At 39.7% G+C, this 13,841-nt stretch overlaps 1 protein-coding gene across 4 annotated transcripts in view; it reads right to left on the bottom strand.

The window, feature by feature from the left end:
• Positions 1–355: 355 nt before the first annotated feature.
• PDGFD (platelet derived growth factor D) overlaps positions 356–13,841 on the bottom strand; it is a 141,430-nt gene continuing 127,944 nt past the window's right edge. For all 4 annotated transcript variants that reach the window (XM_083884808.1, XM_083884810.1, XM_083884809.1 and 1 more), the window contains one exon: positions 356–3,745. In XM_083884808.1, coding sequence (XP_083740934.1) covers positions 3,611–3,745 — 135 coding nt within the window. In that variant the 3' untranslated portion in view covers positions 356–3,610. The remainder of the gene's footprint in view (positions 3,746–13,841) is intronic.

The following is a 13,841-nucleotide window of genomic DNA, read 5'->3' as shown; positions in this document are numbered from 1 at the left end:
AGGGAGCAGCTACAGCAAGACAAGTGCAGACATCTCTGCTGGAGTGAAGCCAAGCCTGCAGGGGCTGAGATCAGCACCAAATATAGGGGGGTGCCCTAATCCAGCTGTAAGAAATGCTGTGCTGCTGTCATTGCTACTGCTCCACGAGGCAGCTGTCAGCTCTGCCAGCTCAGGGGTTCAAACTCAATTATCCCAAAATTGAACTTTGGTCATTCCCTGATGCTCCTGGGAATAACTGCTAAAATTTAAAAGGAGACCTTGTGAGTATAGATACTGTCATGTTGTGGGAATGTATTTCAGTAAATAATGGGTTTTTCTTCATCCAAATATAAATAATCACTCAAAGTATCTTCTTTCAAAAGCAGTATTTATTTTTTCATCAAGATAAGACACATTACATACTGCATAAAGTAAAAAGTACTGCTTGGAAAGCTGCATTTAACTGAGATAAAAAAAAAAATACACATAGATTGCACTTGAGAAAGTAGGCTCTATCCCAGAAGAATATAGTAAATAAAAAGCTGATGAGTGGTTTGAAATTAGGACTCTTTCTGAATTGCCTTTGAAAATGTATTTATTTTGGGGGGTTCAAATTCCACCAATAAAACTGAACCAGATTAGTTTTTTTAACAGCTTTGCTCTTTAAGTTAAAATAGTATGTAAACAACACAACCATTATATGGAGACAAAAGAGGAAAAAGAAAAGTATGGAGATACATCTTTGCAATTTCTGCTAATAAATAAAAAAGAAAAATTTTGATGGTATTTGGGTTCACCGGGGTCACTGCATCTTGAGGCTTGGGTTTTGGGGAGTTTTTCTTAGTTCATGTGTATGTTATCATTTCCACATTGCCACATGAAGCCCATCCTTAACCCTCCTGCACTGGCTGGGAGCATGGTGTCTGTACGACAGCAGGAAGCAGTGAATGGTTCCATTGATTAATAAGTGTCCCAGGAGTAATACTTTAAACCTTATGACAAGCTTAGCTTATATTTAAGAAGGTAAACCCAAAGCAAGAGGATTTTTTTTTTAGCTTGCATCTGAATTTTTCTGTTGGACCCTGGCATCCACTGCTGCCTTTATCTCAGTTAGCTGAACCCTCAGCTGTCCAGTCTCCAAAAGAAGTATCTACCTCTGTGTATCCCACTCAGATGTCCAAATGAAATTTCTAATCTTTTTATATAGTCAAAGGAGGGAAAGGGATGCTCCCAAACTGGGGGATTTCAACCTTTGGATTAAGGCACACTGTGGGAGAGTCTCTCTGGGTGGTGGCACACACCCAGTGCACCATTGCCTGCTGCCCACTTTCCCTCAGAGGGTGGGAATTAAAGGACCACTTAGAGCACAAAGTCCTGAGAAACTTGTGTATCCTGCAACCAATGGTCACTATGAAATCAGAGTGCTTAGGCATGATTGAGTCAGAGGGACAAACAGGAGTGCGGTATCTCAAAAACAATCCGTACTGCCAAGGTCTTGCATGCAAATTTATTCCAAATTTAGCCAAAACTCATGGAAGGGCTGGGTCAGTCTTGCTATTAAGCTAGAGACAGAAAAAGAATGAGATGTTCCTTAAATAGTCCTGAACTACAAAATGAAGGTGGTAATCTTTGGTTACAGGGCTGTTCTTTAAATGTGAATTGCTTTGAAAAATGATGAATCACTTCCCAAGTAAGCATTCAGGAGCATTTTTAAGCAGACATCTGGGAGCCAGAGAGGAAAAATTAATATAAATAATAAAGCCCCTACACTTTCTGAATCTCCAAGGTTAAAGTACAGGAAAGAAAGTAACACAATATTTCTAAAGGATCTTTCAGCAAAGTTTTGCTAAAATTATAAAAAAGCACTTACAAAATACTTGAGCTGATGAAGAGGGAAAATGATAACATTAGGGTGCATTTGTAACAAACCTGTGGAGTACTAAAACATACTGAAGGCCTTGTATTTTATAGCACATGCTATTTTCCACTAATTATAATGCATTATTTTCAACCTACTTCACTCTTTCAGAGAGACAGAAAGACAAGAGCTAATATAGACAAGATGATTTGATGCAGCCTGTATCTACTATAAAAAATAAAACCTCAGCCATTAAATGTGCCATCCTATTCCCTCTGTTACATTCATGATCAAAACTCCAATTTTTTGCAAAACTTAAATCTGCTGGTTTTTTACATTTTTAGAGCAGCATTTGAAAATCCTTAAAGCTAGTTTGGAAGGATTTTTTTTCTTTTTTCAGCTAGAGCACTTTTGCAATAGTTTAAAAGGCATAGGAAGCTATGCTGTAGCTTTTAAAGTGCTAATTTTATTATGAGGTGGTATTTAGTAATATTCTCCTGCAAGTTAATAAATGATGCACATTTTCTATGACTGACAGACATTACTTAATGAGTTAATATGCTTCAGGAAATGCAATCAAAAAACTGAAATTCACTGTCAACACTTTAACCACGGTGATGCACAGAGCTGGAATGAGACAACTAACCTCAGATAACTAAGATTAATGCATATATGACAAAGTTAAAAAACAAATAAAGAAACCCCAAACCAAACAATGATAATTAAATCTCAAACACAGCTTTTTTTTCCCAGTAACACAACTGCAAAACAAATCAATATTTTCAACAAACAAATGCCCTGTCTTCATTTCCTCCACAGGAAAGCATGGCACTCCTCGAACTGCAGCGAGGAGGATCTAAGGGGAGGGCTGTCTCTTCCTTCTCATATGGAGGGGGCTCCACTTGGGCAACTGTGGGGCCACTCTGGGCAAGGGGCAGGAATCCAGATCAGGTAGGTAGTGACCAAAATCAGTTCCAGCCCACAGGTATCTGCCTGGGGAGCTGGCAGGAGCCCCCTCTTGCAGAAGCACTCGGGCAATGGCTGCCATGGAGCCACCACGGCAAAAGCACCAGCCTCTACACACCCTAACACCCTCAGTGTCCTGGCTTAGGCAAAGCATCTACTAATTTCAGCACATGACTTGCTCGAGTACAAACAGTGAGATTTGACTTTATGGATGTGTAATTTCATGTAATGATGGATTTTATGCATTCTATCTCACTCTGTTGGGCCAGAATGCTGGGAAGTTCCCTCTGAGAGTGGGGAGTGCAAACCCTTTTGCACTCCTACAGGTTCAAATTCTCTCTTCATTTATACCCACCATAAAACCCTACCTACCATCAGGAGAGCTGAAGAGGTAGAAATGGGAGCGGAATTTGAGTCTAGGAACAGGCAGGTGAAAAACAAACACAATGCTATTTCATTGCCAGATACCACAAATACCTACATACTTGGTATTTAAATTCAGTGGGCACTGTGTGCCTAAGGACTGCAACTGAGCTTTTAAAATCTCAACCCTCAGAATCTAGCTATAGATAACCACAATCCTAAATTCTTGGATGCTGATACATAAATGTATGATATATTTGTTTAGTTGCCATGACACTAATCAGCACAGCAATGATTTTTTGCTAATTGCAAAGGCAGGCTAGTAGCAAATTTCAAATGATTAGTGAGTAAAGGTCCTCAGAGCAATCCTGCTTGAAAGGAAATGTCCAGTAAGATGCAATTAGTGTGTCTGTTTTTTTGTTTACTTTCTTTGCTTTTCCTTTTTTATCGGGGTGGTCTTGCACTGCAGACACAATCACAACGCTCATGGTGATCCAGCTGTATATCTACCAAGGACATGTTGTTCCTGATTTTGCCTCTTCTTCTGGTATGCCCAGCCTCAGGGATGAACTTCAGCACCTGGGAGGATCAACAAAAAAGGACTGAATTAGAAAACGCTGTTGGAGACCTGAGGATGGGAGCGCTGGGGCCCCAAGGGCACTGACAGCCCTTAATGGCCCTGACGGCATTAATTTGGACATATTTTTGTTTTATTTCCAGCTTTTTCTTTGCACCCTTTGACATCCTGCTGTATTGTTTGTCACAGAGCTTGGACAGACTGTATTTTTTCCTATGTCAGGTATCTTTATATCATACAATTTCCTAACCACATTCAGAGCTGCTCCTTTGCATGTGAACTATCAAGCATGTTTCTTTTGGCTCATTTTTGCAGCCCCATACTTATCTGAGTTGTCCTGTCCCTCTTCTCCCTTGTTAATATTTCTGCTCTTAAGAACAAGGAACATTTTTTAATGCAATTTGAAATTTCTGAAGCACACATCATTAGAATTGGTCCAAAATTTCCACACTTGTGAAGGGCAGAAGGAGATGAAGGAGCTTGCACAAAAGTGTCAGATGCCACTGAGTTTCTGTGGAATCTGAGTTTTGCTGGCTTACCTTAAAAATCTCTGCCTCAACCTAAATGATTTCCAAAGAATTTACCGTGAATAATGTCAAGCAAACAAAAAACCAAAATTACTTCCTACGCAAGTATACCTCATAATAGATACTTCTGAAAAAAATCTACCTAGGCAAGATGATCTTGAGATCCCTAGGAAGTGGGTTGTAGGTTGTATAAAAGAGCTAGCTTGGCCAAGTGACTGCTAGATCAGCTGGATTTCTCTTGCTTGTTCAAAGATGGAGAGATGTCAGTCTGTTAAGGGCATGACCTCCCAAAGCCAGTAGCCAACTGGGACCTAAATGTCTGCAACACCTCAACCACTGAAGCACTCACATTTCTGCCCTAACAGATCATACTTATTTATAATTAACAGATCACTCTGTGATCTCAACAATCTTTTTTAATTTTTTTTATTTTATTTTTTTTACAAAGTAGTTTCTGTATTTTGATGTTGTAACACCATATAAGAGTTGAGATGGTTTTGGAAATGGCACAGAATAAGAGGTTGTGTGCCAGATCAACAGAATATTAGCATTTTCAATAGAATTAGAAAGTCCCAGAAAGTAAATGTGAAGCACTTGCCAAAGGACAGCCAGAGCGCAGGGTGGGTGGGGAAGGGCAGGGAGGTTAGCATCTCAGGACAAGACCACTTGTTCTCTGGTATTAATGCCTTGAGGCCAGAAAAGTAATGAGATATAACAGAAGTGATAAGCACTGAACACAGTCTATTATTTTGTTCTCCATTTTGTGATGAAACTTATATTTAGCCTATGTAATACTGAGAAGAAGGACTGTTCCTAAGCAAGGTATAGACATGCTGCTGTACTGTGTTGGGAAAATAGAGTTACTTTGCCCTGTTAGAAATGCAGAAACATGTAATTTTACTTTTTTAAATTAAAGCAACAAAAATATAATATCTTTGAATTGATTTCAAACATTGGCTGCATCCATATATGCAATAAATCCTGATGGACACTAGGACAATTTGCTGTATCATACTGTGATCCCAAGCACAAAAGAACTGAACCCAATCAGGTTTCTGCAATTATTACAGAGCTAAAAATAGACTACATCTTCAAAGATGCTTTTTTAAAGAAAAATTACTTTTAAAATCTATTACAGATGCTGTCACTAAACTGATGATAAATTCCTTATTTAAAGACGTCTTCTAGCAAAATATGGCAAATCCAGATGACTGGCAGTTTGTAAGATCACGGGTAGTTAGAACTGATTTCTCCAGCTGAGAGCAAATCAAAGTATGCAATGGGATGAGAGCAAAGATGTGGACTGTGTTTAAGTTAACAGACCTGACAGCTATCTGACAGCTTGGGGACTTTCCCTGTGTTTTTTATCAAGAAGCATGAGCACAGTATATAGGCTTTGCTGATAAGAAAATGAACTGTCAGGCACTTCCTCAGACAAAACAAGAAAACTGTGATTGAACACAGCTGAAATTATCAAATCATAGAATGCTTCAGGTGTGAAAAGACCTCTGAGATCATTGGGTCCAACTGTCATCCCAGCACTGCCAAGTCAACCACTAACTTCTGACCCCTAAGGCCACATCCCATATGCTTTTTTAATATTTCCAGGAATAGCAACTCTCCCACTCCCCTGGGCAGCCTGTTTCAATGTTTGACCATCCTTGCAGTGAAGAAATTTTCCCTTATATCCAGTCTAAACCTCCCTGGATGCAACTTGAGGCTGTCCTCTTGTTCTGCCACTTAATATCTGGGAGAAGAGGCCCACCCCACCTGGCTACACCCTCCTTTTCAGGCAGTCAGAGAGAGTGACAAGGTGCCCCCTGAGCTTCTTTTTCTCCAGGCTGAACACCCTCAGATCCCTCAGGTGTAAGACTTGTGCTCCAGACCATTCTCCAGCTCTGTTGCCCTCCTCTGGATTTGAGGTGTGGCCTCAGCAGTGCCCAGGACAGGGGGACGGTCACTGCCCTGGTCCTGCTGGCCACACCATGGCTGATCCAGGCCAGGATGCCATCAGCCTTCTTGGCCACCTGGGCATACCTGGATCATGTTCAGCCACTGTTGACCAGCACTCTCAGGTCCTTTTCTGTTTGGCAGTTTTCCAGCCCCTGCTCCCAGCCTGTAGCACTGCCTGGGGTTGTTGTGACCCAGGGGCAGGACCCAGCACTTGGCCTTGTTGAACCTCATACAATTGATCTCAGATTCAGCCTGCCCAGATCCCTCTCCAGAGTTACTTTAATAGCTGATTACAGAACTGGTATTCAAAGCTCTCTGTCTCACCTAATAGTTTTATTTTCATCTAACTGCAAGGGAATTGAAAAGAATCTGGAAGTAAGGCCATTTCTGGTGACCACAGCAGATGAAAGACAGCCCTTTATTCTGCTGTTTGCTGCAGTTTATTTATCACATGGTCACGTCTTTAAAGCTGAGGAACTACTAATTAATGACAACAACTCAAATAAATTCTGTTCAGGACACTTTATCACCCGTTTTTTGCTGGGATCAGTAGCTGTAAGAAAATACAGATATGACAGGTCTAGAATGCTCAAAAGCTCAAAAGCTTGGTGGTTTTTTGTTTGTTTGTTTGTTTTTGTGGGGGTGGAAAAGAACAACCTTGTAGTTTTCAAATTAAAGGATCAATGTCTGTCACTTCTCATCAAATTGCAGTGCCTCAGCTACTCAGATCATTGCCTCACAAAGAGCATGTAACTATAGTCATGTCCCTCTCATCAAATTATGGTCATAAAACTATTAAAACAATTAAAATAAAATCAAGACAGATTATTCTGCTTCTGAGCTGGATTTGATGCCTATAGGTAGTATGAAAAAAAGTGCAGCAGGGCATTTTCTATGCAGAGAGCCCCATAGGAGCACACCAATATGCTGGACAGCATTTTACTTTGTAGATGTGCCTGAGCATCTGAGAAGTTTCAAGGTAAGATGACTGTAGACACTGCATAACTTTCCTTGGGGGCAGTGATGTAGGAAATATAAGAAAGTATTAGCTGGCATGTGTTTCCTTGCCAGCTATCTTGCTCATTGATCATGCACTGGATTTGGATGCCAGCTTCTGAAAGCCTCCTTAAATGAGATCAAAGCCATGACAAAAACCAAGATCTGGGAGCTGAAGCCAGCAAGTGGAGTTAGGGCACACTTGTTTAAGTCAGGCCCACACACCACTTGGACAGTCCTCCAAGGAACTGGGTGTTTCCATTCTGTCCGAGGGCTGCCTTTCCAGGAGGTGTACGGTACCAGTTTGGATTGTGCTCTGGGGGCAGCAGGCACTCTCCTGCTGCCTGTAGATCACAGGAAGTCAGGGCTGATGGCCCCTATCAGGTCTGTAAGAACAAGATCAGGGCTGAGGACAGCAGAGTGGCAATAACTGCCAGGAAGAGGACCCAGCTGAGGATAACCTGCTCACCCTGATCCATATGTGGCGTGTCTCCAGTAGAAGCTGCCATAAAGCAGAAACACCAGAACATGATTCACCTGAAACAGCCACCTCTGGGGATAGGAAAGGAGCCCAGAGCTTGGACCCACAGTGTTAGATGGGTAGAGCCACATGAGGGGAACCATCCCTTCAGCATTTGCTGATGGTCCTAGCCAGGTATCACTGACCTTTGAAGTCAGGCAACATTTAGCCATGACAGTCCATGATGGCTGATTTCTGTTTTATTAAAATGCAAAGAGGGATAGCAAACCCAGTCAAAACTTTAAAAAAGCTCCCCACAGGCATTTTTGACTTATCATTTACTTATTAGTAACAACAGCAATGTTGTTTTTTTTAATTATTGACCAGTATTTTAACCATCAATAGAAAAATGAAGCATCACTCAAAAATGGGCTTTTTTGTTTTTTTTTCTTTCTGATTATCTTAAGAAGCCTACAGAAAATCAATAATATGATTATGGCTTAACCAATATCTAATTAGCTTCATATTCTTGTGACAGAGGATGGTGAACAACTTTGGATGCTATTTTAGATAGCAAAATTTGTACTTTGCAGAACTTATTTTAAAATTGGCTATGCGGCATTATCTAATCTCCTTCTGCCCATCTAAAAATAACACCATTCTAGCATGCAAACCAAATTATATTTGTCTGAGATTCACGAAAGAGGAAGCATCAAAAGTGCAAAACATTCAACACAGATCCAAGTTCTGATAGACATAAAAAATCTTACCCTGAAATTTTTGAAAGTTATCTAATCCAAAGGTCACACAAGGTTTAGCTGTGCTCTGAGTACAAGAAGTCATGTAGTATGGGATTGTGGTTCATAATTTAGCACAAGGACCTTTACTCTAGTAGGAACATAGCCTAAACCAGCAACATAGACCCAAAGATATATTCTTTCTTGCCAGAGATAATTACAGGGTATCAAGGACAAGAAAAATGAGTTGGCTTGCTGATCAGTGATAACAGGCAAACTAAGGGATTATTAAATATAGATGGGATTATTGTTTCTATTTTTTATTTGTATGCATAAGAAACACCTGGTTGTAATACAAAAAACATGGGAAAATGAATTTGCTAAAAACTCAAGACCTGAAACACTCATTAAAGCTATGATGTTTTTGACATATGTGACACCAACAAGACACTTCCGCTAATCTTGTCAGGAATTATGCGAGCATTATGCTACAGCTGCTGTTTTATCAGTGACTAGATACAGGTGTTCCTCCTTCACAAACTGCCTCTCTGTCCTGACATGTATCACAGGATGTCTCACTTGCTAAACTTCCAGATGTCAACCCAAGAACTTTATTTTTTATCTAGTTAAAAATGAACCTTTTTTTTGCCTCACTGCACTTCTGTGCTCTCTCTGCTCATCCTGTGACCTAGCAGTCATTTCTGACTCATTTTGTTTCCTTGTACTTGCATTCCAAATAAATCCCATTGCTGCTTCTTGTACTATATTGCATGAATTAACTCTTTTGTCAGGCTAATTCTGTGCCTTTATTACCATAACAACCTTTTATCTCCTTTATACATGTACTATCAACTCCAGGACATACAACAATCAGACCATATTCCTGCACACTGCTTTTATGATTCTAGCTCTTTTTAATCCCTTACAAATTCCCTTTGTTGTGTCAGCAGCATTTAGATCATTTATTGACCAGTTATCTTATGTTTCCCTGTGTAAATACAGGGTGAGAATTATTGTCTTCTCTCTCAAGTGCCTCCTTAAGGTTTGTTTGTCATTTCTCTGAAAAATAAAAGAAGAAAAGAAAAAAGCCCTGGCACCATCAAATTGTATTAGTTACATTTCTTAACTCCATTGCAGTAATTTCGTCTTACTGAAGTTCCAATTTTTAATTCTCGATTGTGCTCCCGTGCTCTTTTCTCCTGTATAATATTCCATCTGTCTTGTCCTTTGCAATGTTGGGTTCAGTTGAAACCGTTTCTATGCCCCAGAAACTTGTGCCAACATACAGTATTGTGTGCTCTGGGGTACCTACTGCCTCTCTCACAGCCACCAAAGGTATGAATTTGCCATCCTAACACTAAACAAACCTTCTTTCTGAAAATTAACTGAATGTATGCCCTGTGAAGTCACCAGACAAGCTCCAGTCAACATCAAACTTGAATGGAGGCATAATGCTTCAATATGGGGTGGGATGGGGGTGGGGGAAGAAGCATCTTACAGACAGAGGAAAACACATCAGTCTTTACAGAAGAGGCAAATAAGTACGTAAAAGTTGCAATCAGCTGCCACCATTTTTCTTTTTCCTTATATGCTCCTTAGCTGTGCAGCTCAGCACTGTGTTTGCAGAGGTTTATACATTCTGACAAATTCTGGTTGCTACCTTATGAGCACTTATTCCCCACGGAAACTTGTTTCACATCTCATCAGTTACAGCAATGAGATGAGGAAACTGATTTCTTGTTTCTCTGGGGTATGGGCATGCTGGCCGGATAGCACAGCCACAGCCACAGCTGAACTGAATCCTGGCCTGAGTTCACACACACCTTCTCTGTGCTGAGTAATCTCCAGGTTCAGAGCCTGTGCCTCTTTAAAGAACAGCTCCAGGTCCACTTTAGAAAGTTAGAAGTAGGGTTGAGCTTTGATTAAAGTATGTTGCATCCATTTCCATGTATTGCTTTGTCTTTCCCTTGCAAAGAGCATTGCAACATAACTCAGTATCACTTATGGCAGACTATGCCTGAGAGACATTTTCAGACACTGCCAGGACTTGGCCCGTTTGGTTTGAAAGGTTTGTAACACTATGCGGTAAGTCATGAGCATTTGTCCAGAGTATTTGCTCTGCTCCAAAGCAAACCCAGAAACCACAAAAACAAAAACAAAAACAAAACAAAACAAAACAAAACAAAAAAAAAAAAAAAAAAAAAACCAAAACAAAAAAAACAAAAACAAAAACAAAAAAAAAAAAAAAAAAAAAAAAAAAAAAAAAAAAAAAAACACAAAAAACAAAAAACAAAAAACAAAAAAAAAACCACAGAGCATAACAGGACTCCTGCAAGGAAAATAAAATAACCCACCAATAAAACTATCTCTTTACCCAAGTTATGACCGTATTAATTTCTGAAAACTGCTGAGTATTTTGGTAAAGTCATGGCAAACTTCCAGGCTATAAAGAAGACTGAAGATCTCATGATTAACATCGCCCAGAGCAATAAAGAAAAAGATGCCCCTTCTTGTGACCATCTCATGCTCTTCTTTTCCCCACTGTTGCATCACTTCTTACAGTCAGACATGATAGAAAAGAGCTGTACATTCCATTCAGGGAACTGGAGCAGCACTCTCAGCTTGTGAAAATTAAAGGCTCCATGTGACAGCTGTTAGTCCTGAGAGGCCAGGCTAGGAGAGAGTGCTCAGTGATTACAGTGGGAGGCTTTGAACAGGAACTGAGAGGAAACTAAAAAGCATAAGGAGAAGATAACCTTGAAATCTCTCTGGACTAGAAACCTCTCTTTAAAGAGACACCCTGAACTTTAAGGTCCCCACAGCTGCCAACATTCAGCTACTCCAGCACTACCCACAAAGCCAAAAAGGCTGCTATCACTTCTGGAAAATTTGCCTGCCTGTCTTCCTTATACAGAAATACTGGGTAGCTCAAAAATGCCAGGGAACTTTTAAGCTCTCTCTCCAGAGACACTTTTACTTTTGAGGACAAGCATATCCATATGCAGGACACAAAGCTCTTGCAGGTTCAGGAGCTCAGTAGATGAAGCTCCAGGATAGAAGTCAGGGAAAATCAGTCTGGCAAGAGAAGGGGTCTGGGGTCTGCAGGTCTCAGTTCTAGCTACTTCAAACACCTTCTTTGCTCCACCATCTAAAATTTCCTTTTGGTGTCTTCTGTAGATAAAATTAACTGAAACTTGTGTTTGAATCTGGCCCACATCCTCCTGCAGTAGAAAGCTGAGCTTTTTAACCAAATTAATGGTGCTGGGGATTTCATAAAGTGTAAAACTCCATCCTTCATTGTGCAACTAAAGGCTCTTTGGATAAGGTTAGTGGGTTTCAAATTGGCTTTTAAGAGTGTAAACTGTCTCTATGGTTCTAAAACTGGTGTGTGGAGAGGCCTCTCCTCAGTGCCTTTTCCACCTGGTATTTAAGTAAAATTAAAGTGTCAAAGGAGAATAAGAATAAAACTGATTAACTGTGTGTGGCTAATAGTAATAATAAAGTGGAAAACATTTTGGACTAAAATTAATGGACACATCTTTAGTATGTCATACATGAATTTATCTGCATGACTTCCACTCATGTTAATGGGAGACACTTGGCTAAATATCTGCTCAGTGAGCTGTTAATTCATCCCTCAGGGATAAAATTTAAATTTAAACTTACAAAGGCCATTTAATGTTAAAGATGAAACGCTGTCTTGAATTCATATGGTTTTCAGAGTAGAAATGAGTAGGAAATTAAATTAGAAATGATATATTTGTGAGAATGTTGAATTTCCTGAATTTAGTGATTAATTTGGGGCAGCCATAAGTCATGACATCCTGATGCTGAGCAATACCTGGCTAGTGTGATATACTCTGGTGTTCCAGCACTAGCTGTTTCCTAACACCTGAAAAAAGTAAGTTCTTGATAACATAATTATAATCAGCATTTTTCATTCTAGCTACTCTCAACAGATGACCTAATTTCTGATACAGGTGTAACCCAGAATCCCTTAGTTTATATTTGACTTCTAGGTCTTTCAGAAATCTTCTGAATTATGCATAACTCATATTTAAGTGTTGAAATTCCATACAGATTTACTGTGAAAAAAAATTTGCTTTTTATAATTTTAATTTAGTTCCCTTCCAGTCTCTCCCTTGTTCATTTCTTAAGGAAAGGATTATTTAGGAATAATTTTAGTTCTAGTTTTCCTTTAGCTACTATTATTTATTTCCTATATTTCACTGTGTCCTCTCTTTAGAATTTTTTTTCTAAATGAAATGATCCACAACTTTTGAGCCACTTCCTTTACAAAGGTTTTTGATCTGTATCTTCCCCTACATCTCTTGTGATGTATGTTTGCTGCTTCTCTTTATTTTTTCTAGTCCTGCCTTTGTCCTTTTAAGCATCAATCGTCAAAACCTTGTATAAGTGCCCCACCAATTTATCCAGATAGCAGTATTCACTGTGTTATTACCCCTTCATCTCCCTTCTTGCAGAAGACTGTCACTTGTCTGTTTCTTGTCACTGCACTAAACAACTGTTTTCCTGAAGCTCTTCACAATGATTCACTGCTTGACCTTTAGCCCAATTTCCACCCCTCATTTCTTCCTCCTCCCCTCACACACCCAGTGTTATATGAATAAATAGTTGAGACCACTCATCCTAATGCTTGCTGCTTTTCTAACCTGCATTTATAAGCAGTTACAAAGACCTTTTGAAATTCCTCACAGCCTTCTCTGCTGTTCGAGTATGTTATCTCCTGTGCCACCTGTCATTTCTGCCACCTCTCTGTTCACCTCCCTACAAAATGAACACACATAAAATAATAATCTCTATACCGGGGGCACCCTCATATAGCCCTTTCCCATTTAGAAAATCGCTTGTCTCTTCCACCTCATCACTCTTTATCTCTTAACCAGCTTCTAATCCATGTCTGATCTTGTCTGGCTGACTGTTTGCTCTCTGCAGGAGATGCCAGTCCTTTTAGCATTCTTGTACAATGTTGTGGTGCTGTATAAATATTTATTCATATATAAGAGGCATTCTGAGTTAATTTTATCAGCTCATAGTCATCTAGGTGCTATATAACTATTAATTTTTTTTCCAATTAACTTTTCTATCACTGATACAAGGCTTTCTGTAATTACTCTGTAATTACCAGGGTCATCTCTTGCATCTTGTTTAAAATTAGAGAAAATATTAACTGTTCTCCAGTCCTAGCACTTGGAGTATGCTGTATTCTGCAGTTATGTGTGAGAAAATATCTCTTACCTTTGAAAAGAGTAACCATACTGCTCACAGTGTGGGCAAGTTCTGACCTTCAACAACCCTCTGCTGCTGGAGCCTCAGGGTCTCTCAAGGTAATGCCTTAATGTTATGAGCCTACATCGCATCCAGCTTTAAAATCCATAAAAATCATTTTCACTTGGGCCTTAAG

Source organism: Zosterops lateralis, assembly GCF_965231275.1.
Source record: "Zosterops lateralis genome assembly, chromosome: 2".
Classification (NCBI taxonomy): Eukaryota; Metazoa; Chordata; class Aves; order Passeriformes; family Zosteropidae; genus Zosterops; species Zosterops lateralis.
This window is presented reverse-complemented; position numbering and strand designations above follow the sequence as displayed.